The 19,019-nt window shown below is 40.0% G+C and overlaps 4 protein-coding genes across 10 annotated transcripts in view; all 4 read left to right on the forward strand.

Moving 5' to 3' along the window:
- LOC117499160 (amyloid beta A4 precursor protein-binding family B member 1-interacting protein-like) overlaps nucleotides 1-19,019 on the forward strand; it is a 611,089-nt gene that overhangs the window by 212,832 nt on the left and 379,238 nt on the right. The window lies entirely within an intron of this gene.
- On the forward strand, nucleotides 1,205-5,078 carry LOC117499146 (OX-2 membrane glycoprotein-like). The gene is made up of 6 exons (XM_034151482.1): nucleotides 1,205-1,745; nucleotides 2,046-2,135; nucleotides 2,284-2,535; nucleotides 2,898-3,221; nucleotides 3,944-4,058; nucleotides 4,144-5,078. The coding sequence occupies exons 1-6, from the start codon at nucleotides 1,706-1,708 to the stop codon at nucleotides 4,202-4,204; spliced, it is 882 nt and encodes a 293-aa protein (XP_034007373.1). The 5' UTR covers nucleotides 1,205-1,705; the 3' UTR covers nucleotides 4,205-5,078.
- On the forward strand, nucleotides 5,868-9,023 carry LOC117499140 (OX-2 membrane glycoprotein-like). The gene is made up of 7 exons (XM_034151475.1): nucleotides 5,868-6,107; nucleotides 6,835-7,179; nucleotides 7,449-7,706; nucleotides 7,778-7,816; nucleotides 7,904-7,997; nucleotides 8,259-8,321; nucleotides 8,413-9,023. The coding sequence occupies exons 1-7, from the start codon at nucleotides 6,056-6,058 to the stop codon at nucleotides 8,528-8,530; spliced, it is 969 nt and encodes a 322-aa protein (XP_034007366.1). The 5' UTR covers nucleotides 5,868-6,055; the 3' UTR covers nucleotides 8,531-9,023.
- On the forward strand, nucleotides 9,317-19,019 carry LOC117499133 (OX-2 membrane glycoprotein-like). 6 transcript variants are annotated; one of them, XM_034151462.1, is made up of 8 exons: nucleotides 9,317-9,563; nucleotides 11,370-11,443; nucleotides 11,513-11,644; nucleotides 12,169-12,492; nucleotides 12,964-13,293; nucleotides 14,383-14,664; nucleotides 15,172-15,273; nucleotides 18,010-19,019. In XM_034151462.1, exons 3-8 carry the CDS (start codon nucleotides 11,578-11,580, stop codon nucleotides 18,012-18,014), a joined length of 1,110 nt encoding a protein of 369 aa, XP_034007353.1. In that variant the 5' UTR covers nucleotides 9,317-9,563; nucleotides 11,370-11,443; nucleotides 11,513-11,577; the 3' UTR covers nucleotides 18,015-19,019. The 6 variants fall into 6 exon arrangements, with proteins under 6 accessions (XP_034007353.1, XP_034007355.1, XP_034007356.1 ...); XM_034151464.1 differs by having other exon boundaries at nucleotides 11,519-11,644; XM_034151465.1 differs by having other exon boundaries at nucleotides 11,373-11,443.

Here is a 19,019-nt window from a genome sequence, read left to right on the forward strand (position 1 = left end):
TTGGTTGTTCTAAAGTTGTTTTGCATTTGTGACTTATTTAGCTGCTGCCAGGTAGCACAGGTACTTCCCAGGCTGATAGTTTTAAATTTCCAAAGTATACGTGGTGTTTAAATTACATGGTAGATATAAGATAGTCTTTCTGTGAAACACCTTCATACTATATTTAAACCTGGGACTTTCCTACTTAGAGTGTTATCTTAATGACTTTAGAGGTTTTTATAGCATGAATTAATGTGATAATGATATCATCATTCATTTTTATCCCCAAGGCTGCAAATTATAGTATTAGGCCTCTTCCACAGAATTAGAGCTAGGTTCTTTCCAAAGATAAAATAAAAAAATTCAGAGGAAATAAACAAGATTACACAAGAGATTTAATGATATGAGTGTTTGTTGCCAATCAAACATCAAACTTCCTGGGTTTAACCCCGCTTTGGGCTTCAAGTCTGTGTTCCCTCTTTGAATCCTTCCTGTTAGCGGGGCTGTGATACTTCCTGAAACTCAAAAGTTTCATGACAAAACATTCAGGAATGTTATGAAGGATGACTAAACGTGAAATCATATAACTAAAATGATTTTAAAGGGGCACTGTATGCTTTTTGGTGATCTCCTGGGGCCTTTCCTATAGTGAATAGGTTTTTGTGCATGTAAATGGTCTGCAAAGGCTACAATCTCTGTTCCCTCCAGAGGGAGTTTCTCTCCCACTCCCACAAACTCCCTGAACATGAGCCTAATAGGAACCCTTTAAATATTGAGGTGAAACATGCTTTACAAAAATGTGAATCCAGGAATAATTTAAACTCAAAACCAGGACTTGTATTTCTCTGAAAACAGCATTTCTCTGTTTTAGAGATGGAGATAGGACTGCCTTCTCATGGGCTTTCCAGTTCAGCTCGAGTAAACTGTGGCTCATAATGTACAGCCTTACATTGGTATCACTCTTTACATTTGATAGAGCGTCCACCACACTGAGGGGAAATGGTCTCTAGACCATGACACCTCTGTGGGAACTTCTGCTCTGGGATTTTTACTTACTTTACTACAAATTACTGAAGGTAAAGACACATTTACTGGAATTCACATTTACAATAAGAGCCAAGTTATGTGATTTTAAAGTCAAATATAAGATAAGATTTATTTTTAGAAGATACGATTTATTTTTGTTCGAAAAGCACCTGTAAAAGCGTTTGATAAATAAAATGTATTATTATTTATTTATTCATTCATTAAGTAAAAGTGCAAAAAGTATTATCATACTATGCTTAAAACACTAAAACTACTCATACAACTGGATGATAATTCAAATGTAATTGTTTGCATCTGTATATGGTGAAGCTGTCTTTAATGTACTTTTTTTTTTACTGTTGGGTGTCTTATTCCATTAAAGTACTTCATCATCCAGAAGATGATTTAAATGATTTATTAATGATATGAATCTGCAAAGTATGAGTAAATGTACTCAGTTACTTTCCCTGACAGACATCTCTGCAGAGAGTATATTTATTTTGTTTAAAACTCTTAATGACACAAAAAGCCAACCTTTTTTTCTATCAGAGCACTTAATCTCAAACAAATCAATAAGAGCTGATGTGTAGTTGTAGATTCCCCTCCGGCTCCTTCAGTTTCATTTCAGTTTTGTTCTGCCCTTTAAAAGCAGGAGAGGCAGAACTGAAAGTGTACTTGAACGCAGCAGCAACAGAACAAGATGTTACTGATCCTCACCATGACTGCTTTGCTGTTTACAGGTAAGAAGAGGGTTACCCTTCTGTATTCACTGCATACTGTTAGAGAATATATATCCAGATCTTTTGTTGTCAAATGTATAATATCATGTTGCCTATGTTTAATTTGTAGAATTGTTAAAGTGATTTTGTGATTTGATATCATATGTTAAAGGCTAGGACTTTTTCTCTTTTGAAAATCTACAGATAAGCTTAGTATTTTATTCACAGTCAAAGTGAATCCTTGTTATTTCTTTGAATGTTTGAAGCACAGGTTTTACTTTCATTCTCATACACTGACACAGCTGTTTCATTTCTTATCAGCATCCATGTCGCAGATTACTGGTTATGGAAATACGACAGTGGCATATGGACGGGATTCCAAATATGGATGTGCTGTAGCCAACCCGACAGGTAGGGAAAACTGTATTTATTTATTCATTGGTTGACTGACTGTCTGTCTGGCTTGCTGGTTGTTTGGTTGGTAAAATTGTAATATTTACCAAGTCCAATTAGTACTTGGAAAAAAATGGTTGATTGGAAATTTTCCATTTCCCAATAGGTGTGCAGCAGGTGACATGGCAAAGGTTTTTCCCGGACAGGCCCATAGAGAATTTAGCGACGTTCAGTAAGCGGTTTGGGGAGCATGTGAATGATCCCTACAGAGGGAAGGTGATCTTCACAGAGGCGACGCTCAGCTCATCTTCCATCACTCTGGCCAACGTCACCTGGGCGGATGAAAGCTGTTATATCTGCGTCTTCAACGTGTTTCCTGAGGCGTCCATGAGGAAGCAGATATGCCTCACAGTGCAAGGTAAATGCAACAACATGTAGGGAAAAAGTCCAAATAATGTAATTGCTTGGATTACCTAAATATCATATGCAATGCAAATAAATTAAAGAGTAAAGTATACACAACAATGAAAAACATGAGCACATATACTACAGTTTAAAAAGCAGAAATAAGATCTAAACTGACAGAAAATGCTGTGCTCTCTGAACAGTACAGCTTGCAAGGAAAAAATCAAATCTGATCCTTTTGCAACAAACACATTATTCTCTTTTTAGTTTTTTGCAACAATAATCTCATTACGTCTCTTTGCATGTAACTGTAATCAGTTACTCCTCAAGCCTGCAAAGTATTTAGGTCAGTGTTTTCTTATTTTCTATTCTAAGGAATATCCAGTTTTAAAACAGAAGTGCATGCTCCCAGCAGTGACCCTGAGGAAGAGGAGGAAGAAGAGGTTGTGTTCAGCTGCTCTGCTACAGGAAAACCAGCTCCAACCATACAGTGGGACATCCCTTCTGAAGCCACCCACACACACCGGCAGCTGATCACTACAGTAGCAAATGGAGACCAGACGTTTACCAGCAGCAGCAACATCACACTGCGACTCCCTGCTGGGAGGGAAGGACATGTGGACTGCCTGCTGAACAGTGGAGCCATGGGACAGAGGAGGGAGAGGATTCCCTTTTATTTACCTGCCAGGGAAGAGGAAGGTATGCATGACAATCCTTTTGTATTACATGTTCTTTAGCTGGAAGTTACTCATGATGATCAGCATCCTGTAGAAGTTCCGGAAATGTGCGGAATTATTATACTGACTGACTGGAAGGATGTTTACTGACTTCACACCCTGCCCACAGTGTCGGCACAGGAGGTGTCATACTCACTTAAAGGAATGTGAGTATGACACCCTCATACTCACATTCCATATCAAGCTATAAAAAGCATTTTACTCTGGGTTCCAGTTAAAAAAATGTAAGGGCGCTTTTAAATCTGGCAAAGCTGGTGTTATGGCTGCCGGATTTCCCCCCTCTGTAACTTTAACCAGGATGGAACTTTTTTAACACAAAGTTGTAATATCCTACAAGTGTCTCCTTTGTTTACTGCCGGTACGCCACACTTCTATTGTTAAACTGCTATGCTGTGACTCATCATTGACAGTAAGTTTCCTCATACTGCACATTACAAGAAGTCAAAAAACTCCCAGAGCTCGAGACTGTGTAAACAGAGTCAGCTGTGCAGTAAAGCCCCCTAATTTTAGATGTTGTTTCAGTTTCACTTCTTCTTAGCTTTCATGTTGACCAGCAGGACAATGATTTGCTGCGTCATCATCTGCTCTCTGGGTCGACTCGTGACAGATCATGTTACCCTGACATTTCCCACCTTCCTCTTTCTCTTTTAACGGTCATTAACCTTAATCTTGTTCTGTGTGCAGGGAAAACACAGTCCACCTCAGGGACTGCACTTGTGACTTCTGCTGTAGTTTCAGTCACTTTCATCATCATCATCATCATCATCATCGTTGTTGTTGTTGCAATAAAGCGAACAAGGTGAGATATTTAACATTTGTACATACTTCTCCTTATAGTGAGGTATTACAAGTAGGGTTAACAAGCTTTTCTTTCTTCCTGGCAGGTTAAGGAGACCAGAAGAAAGGAAAATGGGCAATAATGATTTAAATTTAGTTTTAATGTAACCTTTAATAGTGTTTAATATAAAAGCTGCAAACCAAGGATCACAGATAGTATTTAAAACATTTCTTTGTAATTTAATTATTCAGCACTTTATGCATCAGCAAAGTTCAGGAGTGGTCAAATGTTTACAAAAGGATTTTTTCACTGTCTACTTTCAAGTTTAATCCATCACATGTAGAAAGCACTTCGCTGTTATTCAGGGTGAGAGTGACGGCAGCATAGTGCAATATAAAAGGTTTTCATTAACAGGAAGATATGAAAAACTGTTTTGGTGCAAGGTGTGCTGTGTGGGGAAGAAAGAGAAAGCAGGAAGAAAATCACAGGAAGAAAAATATATATTATTGTGTTAATTTTGCAGCAAATTTGACCTCTAATTAAGTTGATTATAGAGCAAACCAGGTGATTGTTTAAGTCAACAATAAGAATCTATATTTATTATATTTATTAATTATACATCATATTTAACATCATATATGGCGTGTGGCGCAGTGGGTAGAGCCTTGGTGTTGGGATAAGGGCAGCACAGGTTCAAACCCCACTGCAGTCAGCATGTCGTTGTGTCCCTGAGACACTTCACCCCAAATTGCTCCTGTGGGGATTGTCCACAGTATTGAATATGTAAGTCGCTTTGGATAAAAGCGTCTAACAAGTAACATGTAATAATGATAATATATGTATGTTGCTGCTATTTTGCACTTTTCTGGCAGTTTTGCACTTTAACGTTTCTGTCCAAATGTTATTTATTGCACCACAGACATATTTCCTCATAAACTGTAACTGTAGGGCTCTATATGTGTTAAAAAGCTAATTGTGTGTATTCATTTACTGTTGCATCACTGTTTTACACTGGATTATTAAACTATTATCTGCAATATGTTCAACGTGTTGAAACTGTGTGTTATAAATAATTTATTCTCTAACTAGATTTTGGGTTAATAAAACCAGAGGTGTAAAGTAACTAAGTACATTTACTCGAGTACTGTACTTAAGTAAGAGTATTTCATTTTTTCTCTGTCTTCTACAATTCATAGGCAAATATTGTACTTATACTCAACTACTTGTATTAGTCCCTTAAGTTACTTACAGATTTTGATTAATGATGTGAAATAAAGTGAGTAAATTCACAAGCTACCCTGTAGTATATAAAAGTCATTAAAACTAGCTGCACCTTTACCAGCTTTGATAACACTTTAATGATCAATCGTTATAAATCATATCATATAAATGATTCTGAAATGGGACAATCTGCATAATGAGTACTACAAATACTTTTGTACTTTTACTTGAGTAACCTTTTGAATGCAGGACTTTCACTTTCCTTTTTTATTTCAATTCCAACTTTGGTCATGAAGAATATGTTTCTCTGTTGTCCCCGTTCATAAAGCATAAAACAACAGCATCAGAGCACGGTGCAGAGTTTCTAGATGAGTTTACAGTAGTCCCTCGTTCTTATTACATCCATGTTGTAGTCCGCTGTATAGAAAACTGTAGTTTCCATAGTTTCCCCACAGCAGCAGACGCACATTTATGACGTCCGCTGGCGCATCATAAACACGTCGGATAGTGAAAGTGCAGTCGGATTCTCTAAAGTACCGCAGTCTCTTCTCCTAAATCCTTTTGAATTCTCCTATCCACTATCCCTTAACCCGATGGGTTTCACTCAAGGAATAGACGATAGAATTTAGGAGCTGATTTTTGGACTATTCGACTGCAACCCATATCTGAGTGCTTCTTTCGTTAACGATTAATGATTTAGTTTCGATTTGACCGGAAGCTGTCAGTGAAAGTTTTGAATTTGAACCTTTATATATACAGTCTATGATTTGAACGTTAGGCGGTTAATGTAGGTGAAGATGGCTCGACATGCGGTTATATTCCTCTGTGCGTTTGGACTATTTCAGAAAGGTAAGAAATAGAAGATACATTAATGTTTTATAACCTTATTTATTATTCTTAAACACACCGCTGGGTGAACTTTGTAGCGTTGTTGTTCTTTGTTTAGTAGGAAGGGTAGTACGTTTTGGCGGTTAAATAAAAGGATAATATTATTTGTGTCATAAAATGTATATTTTATATCGTATTTTGAAAAGATACAAATTACTTTCTGACTAAAACGTCACCACAAGGCAACTATATTTGTATAGCAGCTTTCAATACAAGGCAATTCAAGGTGCTTTACAAAAATGAAAGACATTAAGAGCATTGAGAAATAATTCAGCGAGATTATAAAATGACTACTAAACATTTGATTAAAAGCAAAGAGGATAACATATACATGGAACAGGCTATAAAATACATGAAGTTACAGTGCAGTGTAAAAATATTCATAGTTCGATTTTTAAAAGAAGGTAACACTGCATTTTACGTTAAAACCTGTTATGTCAGAATAATGACCTTATAGTTAGTTTTAACTATTTGAACTGTATGTACTGAGTTTAACTATTGAAAGTGTCTGAGGACTGTGTTTAAAAAAAGTATATAAAGACATCTTGAAGCAAAATGCATGTCTTTCCTGCTCTAAGAAGAAAAATGACGTCTCAAGCATGCAATTGCAGGCATTGAATATATAAATCCTCACTGTTTTTTTACTGTTGGAAGTAATGTTTCTCCCTGAAACTGTCCCCTCCTGCAGGTCTGAGCGCTCTGGTAGAGACCCAGCACACTGTGATGGCAGGAGTGGGAGAAGAGTCATGCTTACAGTGTCAGCTCATGCAATCCAAGAATGTTCTGCAAGTCACCTGGCAGAAAGTCCTCCCTGCGGGCGATGGCGAGGAAAATATCGCTACTTACACCAGAAAGTTTGGTCGGACAGTGAATCCTGGTTTTAATGGAAGAGTGGAGTTTAAAACTGCTGGACTGCAGAACTGCTCCATAAATATCATGAACGTCACGGAGCGAGATGAAGGATGCTATCGCTGTCTGTTTAACACCATCCCTGAAGGTGCTTTCATCGGGATAACCTGCCTCCAGATCTATGGTAAGAGACTTTGTTAAAAAACCTATTTATTTTAGGGAATGGGACGTCATCAACAGCAGGTCAGCCATCTTCTAAGGATACGATACTTCATTTTAATAGCATGCAGGTGTAGGTGCTAACTCCCATCACCAGACAGACGGAGTTAAGGGGAAATGTATTTTGTGTGTACTTTATGAATTTTGGATGCTAAATATCAACGTCCCACAATGCACCGCGGTTCCCATTCCCTCATCTGCCTTCTCTGTATTAAAATCTGTTTCTCTTTGCAGAGCTGCACGGACCCTTTTTGCACGTCGTAGACTCGGTGGTCTCCTGCTCAGCTACAGGTCGACCTGCTCCCACGGTAACCCTGACTCTTCCTCACAACTCTACATCTGTCGCCAATAGCAACGGAACATTCACTGTCACCGTGACAGCTCGTCTTCACAACAACAGCAGAGAGGTTGTATGTGCCGCACAAGTTCTCTCGGCTCCTCAGAAAGAGGCGTCCATGACGATCTCTGAGGTTAACATGTCGGCTATTAAAGGTGAGAGACACTTCCACAAAAATCCAAGAAAATTAACGATTTCTCTATAGCTCATTGTTTTTATTTTCCAGGTTCTAAAGAAGACTCCCGGCCTGATAACAGTGGTGTTGGTAAGTTATCCTGTAGGTGACCTTAAGTCAGTATGACAATTCTATCTGTATTTTGCTTTATTCATGTTTTTCCATCTTTTCTCACAGCTTTGGCTCTGATCATTGTGTCTGTGGTACTCTTCTGTGTGTGTGTTGCTGTTGCAATCATCGCCTTCCTGTGTAGAAGAAGACATCTGAAAAGGTAATTTTATACTTTTAACTCTACTCCTATTAAAGCACCTTTCCCACTGGACAAAAAACACTTTCACCTTTAAACAGGACATCTACATAAACTACATTTATTTCATACCTTTAGTCACTTTCAATTTTCTAATTAATAATGCAAAATATAATCAACTAATAATATGTTATAGGTTAAGATGTAGTCCTAGTCTGGCACAATGCTATGCCTCAAAGTGAATATATAATACATTAAATGTCTTCTTCTTCTTAAATCCTTCAGTGGGTCGGAGAAGGACTCTGAGAGGACCAAGACACCTCAGAAATCAACCAAAGACTCTCTTGAGTAAGTCAGTTTATTCCTTTATTATAAATATTTATCTTGATTCCTACTTCCCAAGAACTTATTTGAAACTGCTTCTTGTTTTTATCTGAAGGACCTGCACACCGTTAATGATGGAAGAGAACGAGCTACGGCTACGATGTTCTTCTGTGAAAAAAGAAAAACCTTCCGAGACATCAAATCTGAAAGTTAAAAAGAATCTTTTTTCATGATCACAAACTAAATCTCTCAGGACTGTAGAGCCACAACAGTTATATAGTCCTGAAACTATAACTCAACATGTCTGTTCCAGTTCATAGGAAAATATCCAGCAATCAGAAAGACTCATGAACAGCCATTTAGATATTTGTACTTAATCTGTGACATAATGTGGACCTTTTTTTTGTACATATTTGTCTTCTTTTATATTTGTTTATACTTTTTGTATTTGTTTTAATATAAAATGATCTGATATTAGATTAGATATACTTTATTGATCTCAAATTGGAATTTATTTTGCATGTAATTGCATTGCACATGAATTGACGTATAGAGTACACAATTTAAAATAAAAAACACTGTAGAAGACTCACCTGCTACTACGACTACTAAAAACACAGAATATGTGCTTTACAAAATGTGCAATTATCACAATCTTGAAATGATTGGGTATTTTTTCAAACTGATTATATATATAATGTTGTAAAATAAAATCTCAAAACTAAATTTGTGTTGATTTTGTTATTTTATAAGCATTACGGCTTAAGGGTGGAATTTTGGGGCTTTGAAAATAAATCATAATAACTTTATTAAAGGGTAATGTTACAAGTAAGGTAAAGGAGTTGTAAGATTTTGGTTTTCTATATTAATGGTGTATATTATGAGATAAAAAAAGAAGTAACAAACCCCAGATAAAATATAATTGTATTGGTAGTTTAGAAAATACAGTGGGGCAATATTAAGTAATGATAATCAGGTACTTCCAGAACATATTGACATAGATAAATAATCTTCTAAGAAATATATTTTGCTAAGTGTGTCAGGTGCATTTGTTGGGCTGCAGTTGCGTCGCATGGCCACTGGAGGTCGCACTTTCCACATTACTGCACTGATCTGATGCTTAGAGATCAGGCAGTGAATGCAGCAGCCGGAAACTCTGGGCGCTGCTCTGTGAGTTAAACCTGAAGCATGCTGCACTCTCACATTACCTGCAGCTCAGACAACACCTCACATACGGGAACTCTCAGTGTTTTCATCGGCCAGGGGGTGAGTTTGATGCTTTCTTCCGATTTTAGCTGCAGAAAATATGAAGATATGGAGCAACTTGAAAATGTTTGTAGTTGGTTTATTTCCTCCAACAATGTAAAAACACCTACATTAGTGTAATTGTGAAACTTTTTGGGATATGTCTGTGAAGATATGAATGTTGTAACACTTTGAAAACGACATTTAACGTCTTCTCGAGGTGTTGTTTTCCCTCATCATTAACTCGCACTCGCACACCGTGTCACTGACCTACATTTCAAAATAAGTTTAAATCCGCGTCAGTTAAGTTAATTACCTGTAAGCTTAATTGACTTGCTTACACCCTTATTTATAAACATCTTGCTGTTTTCTTAGTGTTTCTGGATGTATAAGTCCAGTTATACTATTTTTCTGTGGGTGAAATTATTTTACATTGCAATTCCTCTTTTTTTTATACAAAAATACAGTTTCAGCGTTTCGTTTTGTGAAAGAAATGTGGGAAAAAAGTGAAAAAGGTCATTCATTTGTGTACAAAACACAAATCTATTCAGTTAAATATGATTTTAATAGGGAAAAATTGTAACATCTCCATATTTTAGAGTCTCAAACTGGATTTTCTGACATTTGTGCATGAAAAATTAACCTAAAGTGCATTTTTGTTTTAGAAAGTTGTGGATTATTTCTTCTAATCATAGCAGTCCAGTACACATCTGGATGTAGTTTAGGATTTTAGTCCTTCTCTTGAAGTGTCAGCTCTCCTTATAGTGAAACTCATTACCTTTTTAAGCTCTACCTGCTAGTTTTGCACAATAAAAGCCCTTAGAGTTGATTGATGGGATCATATTTGAGACATCAGCAGTGACAAAGTGATTTAACTTGAGCTGAACAGAAGGCTCCATGTTTGAATCCAGATGTTTGGCACTGTAAAAGAAACACACACACAGCCCTGAGATGTGGTTTTTAGAGTCTGATCCCTGCTGTTTCCAGCCTTTTGTCCAAAGAATGACCTGAGAGTGGTACATTTACCCTCCACACACCCTTACACTCCTGTGGTGATCCAGTAGTGACTCCTCATTACACCTTGCATCACCATCCTGTAATTTCTCTGTGTTTGGATTTAGAAATCTCCAGGTAGTCTAGACATCAAAGTGTGTCGGCTTGTTTTTACCGCCGGATGATCGTGGCTTTACTGCACGTAGGTTATCACGTAAAACCTGCATTAGACCCCAGGGCACGTGTCCTGACTCAGCATCTGTTTGTTGTTGACGCTTGTACATTGCAGCTCCATGGCAACTAATCAGTGCTAGAAAAAATACTAGTAGATTTTGCACTTAAAGGGGCCCTATTCTGCTCATGTTCAGGTTCATGTTTATATTTAGTGTCTCTACTGTGACATGTCTCCATGCTTTAATGTTCAAAAAGCTCTTTATTTTTCTCATACTGCCTGTGCTGCAGCACCTCTTTTCACCCTCTGTCTAAAACCAGAGTCCAGTCTGCTCTGATTGGTTAGCTGGCCGGCTCTTAGTTGGTTTATATTTTGTATTAGCCAATAATCTGAATTTGTAGAAAGCTGTGACATAAATTAAGTGGAGTTCAAAGTAATATATTTGCCTTCAAATTGAGGAGTATGATCATATGTAGCATAAAATGGCTACTCAAGTCTAGTTAAAGTATGTCAAAATACTAAATGTACTTACCATCACTGCAACTAATGTCCCAAAGCTGCAAGATGAGGACATTTGTGTAGTTTTTTTCCAGTGTTAAGTAAAGAGTGTAATCTGTTATGATGATGTCATGGCTAATGTCATCCTCTGGCTCATGTTGCAGCAGGCGGTGTGTGAGTGAGATGCAGAGACTGTACTGACCAGCAGCAGCTCAACAACACTGGACCTCTGAGCGGGGTATGTCTTCATCTCAGCCTCCTCATCCTCATAGTTTCTGTACAGGTTTTCTGACAGTGTCTGTGTTTGCAGCAGCAGCCTGGATGTGATTCTGGCTCAGATCGTGTGTGTTGGTAACCCGGCCTCAGTGTGCGATGTGTGGACCCGCCCTCCTGTGTGTGCTGCTCTGGATCTCAGGACTGGCTGTGTCCAGGACGCAAGGTATGTTTCATATTCCTTATAGTTTTCATTTTATGGAGGAAAATCTAACTCTAGTGAGCTCAGTTTCCTTATAAATAAGGTGTCTTCTGTTTGAAAGAAATGTGGCCTTGATGATGCCCACAGAAGCACCATTTCTTTATCACTTACTCACCCTGATTTACCTTAAAATCTTTAAGAAAATACATTTGTTCAACGTGGAAACATAATTCAACCATGAACGACTAAAAAACAAAGAGAATTTCTGCTTAAAAAAGTTCACACAATATGGCAGAAGATGCGCAATAGGTGTTGTGTATATACATTAAAAAAGATAATACATTCACAACAAAGACAATCCAAATGTTAAAATGAAAATGTGAATATATATATATATATATATATATATATATATATATATATATATATATATATATATATATATATATATATATATACACAAATTAAATAAAACATTGATCCAGGTGGATGTCAACGATATATCAAGGTGCCACCAATTAATAAAAAATGTCTCTGTCTGATTTCAGGTCAGGTGGTAGCTCCTGCCAGTGTAACAGCAGAGGCAGGCCTCCCCCTGCTGCTCGGCTGCTCCGTCACCACGGAGACGGGCGACACCGTGCGGCAGGTACGGTGGCTCGACCGGCACAAGAAGGTCCTCCTGGCGTACGAGCCGAGCGAGCCGGTGCGCGTCAGCCATCAGGAGCCCAACGTGCAGCTCAACGCCTCGCACAGCAACGGCAGCTACATCACCATCCAGAGGGTGGGGTCCGAGGACGAGGGCTGCTACAGCTGCATCTTCGACGTGTTTCCCAGGGGCCCGCTGGAGGGGGCCACGTGCGTCAGCGTCACCGGTCAGTCCTGCTTAAACCTCACCAATTCCACCTTTGTTCCTCTTTCCACAGAGACAAATTAGGGTTACAAAGGGAGTTTGTTTTTCTAACTATTTCTCCTATGAGACAGGAAGTGGAGGGCTAATGAACCTGTAGATCCACAGGGAAGAAGCCCACCCAGCGAGATACTGTACCCTTCCTGTTGTTCCTATTAAATGTGCACACACTGTTTAATTACACCCAGGCTCCTGTCGTTAGACACAAGCCACTGTGCTGTAAAGTTTTTACTGTACAGCAGAAATTAATCAACAGACAAATAAACATGTAAGCAACAACACAGACTGAATAATTCGTCACTCAAACATTTCAATAATATAATTTTTTTTAATTATTATTTATATTACATTTTGCTTAATTGACAGTTCAATTTATACAGGGAACCCAAAACACAAAACAAATAAATTCTTTATCTTTCATATTGACTTGTGTCAGGTAAAGTGAGCCTACAGGGCAACAGGACGGCTCTGAGCGGCAGGCCGGTCACCCTCTCCTGCGAGTACAGCCTGCCTGAGAAGGTGCACCAGGTGTTGTGGAGGAAGACGGCGGAGCAGGGCGACACCTCCACCGTGGCGTCCTACACCAAGCGCGGCCACCACAACATCGAGGAGCGCTACAGGCGTCGGTTCAGCCTGAGCCGGACGCTGGACGACACCCAGCTCACCATCCAGGCCGTGAGTGCGCAGGACGAGGCCTGCTACACCTGCGAGTTCCACGCCTACCCGGACGGCACCAAGAGCGGCTCCGCCTGCCTCTCCGTCTACGGTGAGCGCATGTGTACTATGTGTTTTCTTATTGTAAGTGACACTGAGCCGGAATTCCTCAAATGCGAAAGTGTATGCCAGGTAAGTGTTTGGAGTAAATAGGTTGAGATCCTTTTAATAGAATCTAGGTTAAGGACCCTGACCTACTTTAAGATACTTTAAAGCTTAGTATGAGAAAAATAAAGACCTTTTTGGACATTAAAGCATGGAAACATGTCACAGTAGAGGCACAAAGTACAACTATGAAACTTGAAAATTAGCATAGTATTAGAAATACTATGGTCTTAAAATACTCCATTAAATGTCCTGATTTCCAAATGTACTGTAAGTACAAAAGTATTAGCATCAACATATACTTCAAGTACCAAAAGTGAAAGTACTCATTCTGCACAATGGCTCATTTCAGGATAATATAAAGTACACAATCAGCTTAGTATACTTCAATTATCAAAAGTACTTGTTATGCAGAATGACAGGCTGAACATAAACACTGCACAACTTAGGATTGTTTTCCACTTTGTCCTGGCGATGCATTGTGAGCAGTGTGTGTGTGTGTGTGTGTGTGTGTGCGTGTCCAACACATGGCTCAGGAGAAGGAAGGAAGCGCCTTTTATAAACAAACCTGGAGGTGAGAGGTCATTGAACTACTGTTCTGGAGACGGCGCTCTCATCTCTCCTCTTTTTTCCCGCTACTGTTCCAGAGAGGTGTCAACCACAGCATTAAAAGCAGAATTAGAAGTGGTTAGCGATGGTTCCAGGAAAGTGAGTGGCTGTTTACCCTCCCAATGTGTGAGTTTGTTTTATGTTGACAGAGGGAGGGGTGTGACTGATGGGAAAGACGTGCTTAATTTGGGTGAAAGCCGAGGGGATGAGTGGCGCGCTGTTTCCAGACACAAGGCCTCAGTGTGTGTTTCTCCTCGCTCTGCTCAACGGGCTTTGTCTCCGCTGACAGACACAAATCACCAGTTAGTGAATAGCTGCTGCGGCCGGTCGGAGGACAAAAACTAGTGTCATTGTGGAGGGAGAGTGATTGACAGGCGACAGACAATCCAATATAAGAATAATAACCAGCCACTTATCTGTGTTTCAGTTCTACCCAATCCAGAGGTGAGTCATGTGACCTCGTCCTCGGGGGTCTCTGAGGCCAACTGCACGGCCCGCTCCCGTCCCCCAGCAGAGATCACCTGGGACATCCCCGGGGAGAATCGAACGCTCGGACCGCCCGTTTCCTCTGCCTACGATCAGGGCGACGGCACCACTGTGGTGACGAGCACGGTGCTCCTCCAATCAGCGATCAAGGACCTGTCCGTCACCTGCGTGGTGCAACACCCGGGCCTGGAGAAACCTATAAGAGTGTCCCTGCCTACAGACGGTGAGACGCTAATATTTAAAACATGTAACAGTAGAGGCACAACATACAAATATGAACCTGAAGATGACTTAGAAAGTAATAAAGATAGCCCAGGTGAAAATCCACACTATAAATAACTGTATACATATATATGTTTATCTACTATTGAAGTGACAATAGTTGTGCAGATATTTCGCTTTTTTGAATTGAGCAGCTTCCCTTATTTGCAGGCAGATCTTACAAAGCACAAGTGAAAACACCTGTGCAAGTTATGCATCAGAACTGTCTGAAAATGTTGCCAAAGATGGTGGAAACCAGTCATATTTCTCATTCCTGGGTGCTGAGGTGAAGCAGAAACAGGCCCTTTGTTTTTCTCATGTGTGTATTCTTAGATATTTTAGTCATGTGTAATTATGGCTGCTCTGATGGAGTCCAGAGTTGTTATTCTGGGACCACATCACCTCTCGTTTAGTCCAGATGTCTTTTAAACATAAACTGTATTTGACTGTAAGTGTGTGTTTGCTGCAGTGGGATCGGCCAACATCGTCCTCCTGTCGATGTGCGGCGTGGCGGCCGTGGTGCTCCTGTGTCTGTGTGTGTGTGTCTGCAAGTGCTTCATGTGCAATGACGGTGAGTATCTGCACATTTACTTGAATACAAAGGAGTTGTTCCTTTGCTTTTCCAAAGGCATTCTGGGAAATGCAGGGGTGGTTACATCAGAAATACTGTAACTCCTGTTCTGAGAGTTTGTGAAGGTGGATGTTTTTCCAGCAGTTCAGGAAAACGTGGGTGAATAAAGTGAAAGATGGGCAGTTTGAGAAGCAGAAGGCTGAGGTTTAACTGTATAAACAACTTCGAAACCCTTCGAAATAAAAGTACAGGATCTCTACCATGGGAAGGAACACTTTGCCGTTAAGTAAATAGATTTGTTTGTGCTTGCCAAGTTTTAAGAGCCTTAGAGGAGCGAATATTTGGGAAATTCAGCTGTTTAAAAAGTAAGTAGCATGGGGGAATAATCTCAGATTTTGTTGTAGGTGTGTGTTGGTAAAGTGCGTGAACAACAGCACTGTGAAACCATGAAACGCCTCGCTGTAAAGGTCACCTCGCAGAGCCTTTCCACATAGAGCTGGTGTGCTAGCACTTCCTTTGAATCCTGTCAACACCTTTGCCACAGTCCCCTCAGTCAGACAGTGTGCTGCGTGTGGACCGCTGCCCATTTCCCCTTTATCAGAAGAGCTGTGCCCACCGCGGAGAGGCAGGGAAACGAAAAGTTATCGCTGCACTGACAGAAACTTTGGCTGACGCCGGTGCTTTTGCCCGCCAAGCATAAGTCGTAAGGGAAGGAAAACAAAAGTAGGCGGCGTCGATGTGTCGAGGTCATGGCGGTCCCACGGACACTCTCAGATTTGGCAAAGCACAATTTAGGCAGAGGTGGAAGAAGTACTCTGAGCCTTTTTTTAAAGGAGCCCTATTATGCATTTTTGTGGCACTAAATACTATGAGGTCCCAACGATGGATGACACATGGTTTTGATTCCTACTATATTTGTCACTTCATTGTTTTAAGCCTCAAAAACCAACATCTGACCACATGGGTCACACACAACAAAGGGCTGAATCAGGCTGCTGATTTAAGAGTGTTTCCCACATCTATCATTTATCTTAAATATTGTTTTTCACTGTGATTTATGGTTCTGTGTTGCACCATCTGTGGGATGTTTTACTAGGATGGCGGCTGCAAAAATAGATTGTTCTCGGGGAATAAAGAGCTCCCGTTTCTTTTAGACGTCACTTGAAAGTCTTTTCTCATGTATAACTCTGTGCATGCCTGAGCAGAAGTGGTAGAAGAAAATACCCTCTTTCTCCTTGAGACTGTGGAGAAGACGTTGGAGAGGAAAGCAGTGACATGAGCCCAAAGTTGGGAGCTTGCCCAGTTAAAAATAACCCTCAACTGTACACACACACACACACACACACACACACACACACACACACACACATTTTGCATGTCCCAGGTCATGTCAAGAGCACAGGCTTTTATTGTGACGGGGTTCAGACTGCAGTTTACTGGAAGAAAGCTGTGATGCATCTGTCCTTATTTGGAGCTGACTTCATTATTTTTTAAATATTTGTTCCACACACCAAGTGGCTTCTATTCATGCACATAATTTGCTTTTCATTCCCCTGATTTAACATAAATTAAATGAGCAGAATATGTCCCTTTTTTTTTAAATAGGAGTTAATACTGTCTGCATGGCTTAGATGCAGAAACTCAGAGAGATGTTCGGCCTACTGTAAACCCTCACTATGGCGAGTTGTGATGTCTGCGGGCACAAAGAGCTTTTTTATGGTCTCTTCTGAATCAGTGGGTGTCATCCAGCTTTCAATCACGGCTGGGAAGTAAGGCCGAGGTTGCTGTTCCAGTAAAATGTCTATTTGTGTCTGAGTTTCCATGTTTTCCAGGACTTTAGGGTACGGCGGTGGCACAGCTACAAGGACAGGGAGTCAACCTCGTATAAAGGCAATATTTTCATGAAAAGAGAGTGTTTTCAGTGGCACTTTTTTATCTGCAACACCACAGGAAGTACAGGGGAGGGACCATATCCGGCCATGAGGGCAGACATAAGGATAACACTGATTGTTCCTTAGAGATTAGACGTGGAAAAACAAGAAAACTGAACAGCAGGACAAGATGAAAATAAGAAAGTACGCCTGCCGCTCACACTACACTTTTTCTGATCCATTTCCCAGGTTCTCCGTCACACACTTCACTCCTGCTCTAATTGGCTTTTTGGGGCCACCTGTGTCGAGTGGGCCCTGCTAAATATCTCACATTGCTGCCACATGTACGTTGAGACGTTGCAGGCACTTAATCATGTCTGAAGAATTCCTGCAATGTTTCATTGTTCTTCTGCATGTGGTCTTTTTGGTTGTGAGTGGGTGTTTTTCTCTGGGTTTAGACTTGTTGTGTTTATTTATGCATTCCGGTGTGGGATTTATGTCAAGTAAACGCAACCCCAGCCCATGATATGAGGACATGTTTGCCTTGAGACACTCCCATTCTTCACTGGATGCAAACTGTCTGATTTCCTATTATTTCATACAGATTGTTGCGGGAATGAGTCAGAATTCTCGATGTTAACTTCCAGGTCAGCATACGAAAACACATTGGGAAAAAAGCAATAAATAGAAAAAATGTCAGTGTTATTTTCCCGGACATTTGGGCTTTCACTGAGCAAGGAATTAACGGGCCCCCCCTCCAAAGCTATATCCAGTTATTTGTATACATCCATGGACCTGTGAGGAAGAATGTGTGTTTCTTGAGACAGAGCTGACCAACTGACTGTGTCTCTTTCTTTCTGTGCAGAGTGATGTGAAGGCAGTCGTCTCTCCTGCTGTGATGAAGGTCCAGTGGAGCTCTGAGCCTGACCAGAGCCGAGCCACCAAGTCCTCTTGTCATTCACTACACAGTAAACAGAACTAACACTACACTATTTCATGATATATTTGACACTTACTGTAGAAATGTGGCCCAGATCATTGAGGAAGTCCTTGTGTCGGGGCATCCTGGGGGGTCGGTTGTGTGTGTGTTTGAATGTGTGAGGTCAACTCTAAGCTGTAGAGCTCTGTGATAAGATGTATATTTTTTGGATTTATCTGGCTCAAATAGAGGTCACTCTGTTCTTTTAAAGTGTTTTTGACTTTGTTGGGAAGATGTTAATATATTCAGTCATTTTTTCACAACAGAAATGTTGGCAGCTTTTTCATTATTCTTTTAAGCTCCTTTAAACATGGTTTCAATTCATTCATAAGTAATGAATAATTATATAAGTAACAAAGGGCTTTTAAAGGGGACATTTAATGCTGATATTCAGGTTTATGTCTATGCATTGGGCTTCTCCTAGAACATGTTACATGCTTAAATGTTCAGAAACTACTTTATTTTTCTTATATTATCTGTTTGAATTTACCTGTATTCACTCTCAGTCTGAAACGCTCCGTTTACACCTGTCTCTTTTAGTCCCCGCCCCCAAAAAAGCCTGCTCTTATTGGTTTAAATGGCTCCAAGTACCATAATGTATGTAAACAAGCACTGAGAAAGTGGCTTGTTCACTACTGCTTGATTGTTGACCACCAAAATGGCCACCACAGGGGGCTACGTCACCGTGAAACCCTTTATTTAGTGGTTGCCAAAATGAGAAAATATATTTAGAAAACTGGAAAAACAAATGAAAGGTTTGTTATTTAAAGCTGCTGTGTTTCTGATGGTTAAGGGTGGTCACTTATCACCTTCAGGCCCTAACACTCAAAAGAGATGTGTGTGTGTGTGTGTGTGTGTGTGTGTGTGTGTGTGTGTGTGTGTGTGTGTGTGTGTGT

The sequence above is a fragment of the Trematomus bernacchii genome, unplaced genomic scaffold (genome assembly GCF_902827165.1).
Source record: "Trematomus bernacchii unplaced genomic scaffold, fTreBer1.1, whole genome shotgun sequence".
Classification (NCBI taxonomy): domain Eukaryota; kingdom Metazoa; phylum Chordata; class Actinopteri; order Perciformes; family Nototheniidae; genus Trematomus; species Trematomus bernacchii.

Coding starts and splice junctions, on each gene's coding strand:
- LOC117499146 (XM_034151482.1), top strand. CDS start 1,706: ATGTTACTGATCCTCACCATGACTGCTTTGCTGTTTACAG. Junction 1,746..2,045: donor GACTGCTTTGCTGTTTACAG/GTAAGAAGAGGG, acceptor ATTTCTTATCAG/CATCCATGTCGCAGATTACT. Junction 4,059..4,143: donor GTTGCAATAAAGCGAACAAG/GTGAGATATTTA, acceptor TCTTCCTGGCAG/GTTAAGGAGACCAGAAGAAA.
- LOC117499140 (XM_034151475.1), top strand. CDS start 6,056: ATGGCTCGACATGCGGTTATATTCCTCTGTGCGTTTGGACTATTTCAG. Junction 7,180..7,448: donor AACCTGCCTCCAGATCTATG/GTAAGAGACTTT, acceptor TTCTCTTTGCAG/AGCTGCACGGACCCTTTTTG. Junction 8,322..8,412: donor TCAACCAAAGACTCTCTTGA/GTAAGTCAGTTT, acceptor TTTTATCTGAAG/GACCTGCACACCGTTAATGA.
- LOC117499133 (XM_034151462.1), top strand. CDS start 11,578: ATGTGTGGACCCGCCCTCCTGTGTGTGCTGCTCTGGATCTCAGGACTG. Junction 13,294..14,382: donor CGCCTGCCTCTCCGTCTACG/GTGAGCGCATGT, acceptor TCTGTGTTTCAG/TTCTACCCAATCCAGAGGTG. Junction 14,665..15,171: donor AGTGTCCCTGCCTACAGACG/GTGAGACGCTAA, acceptor TGTTTGCTGCAG/TGGGATCGGCCAACATCGTC.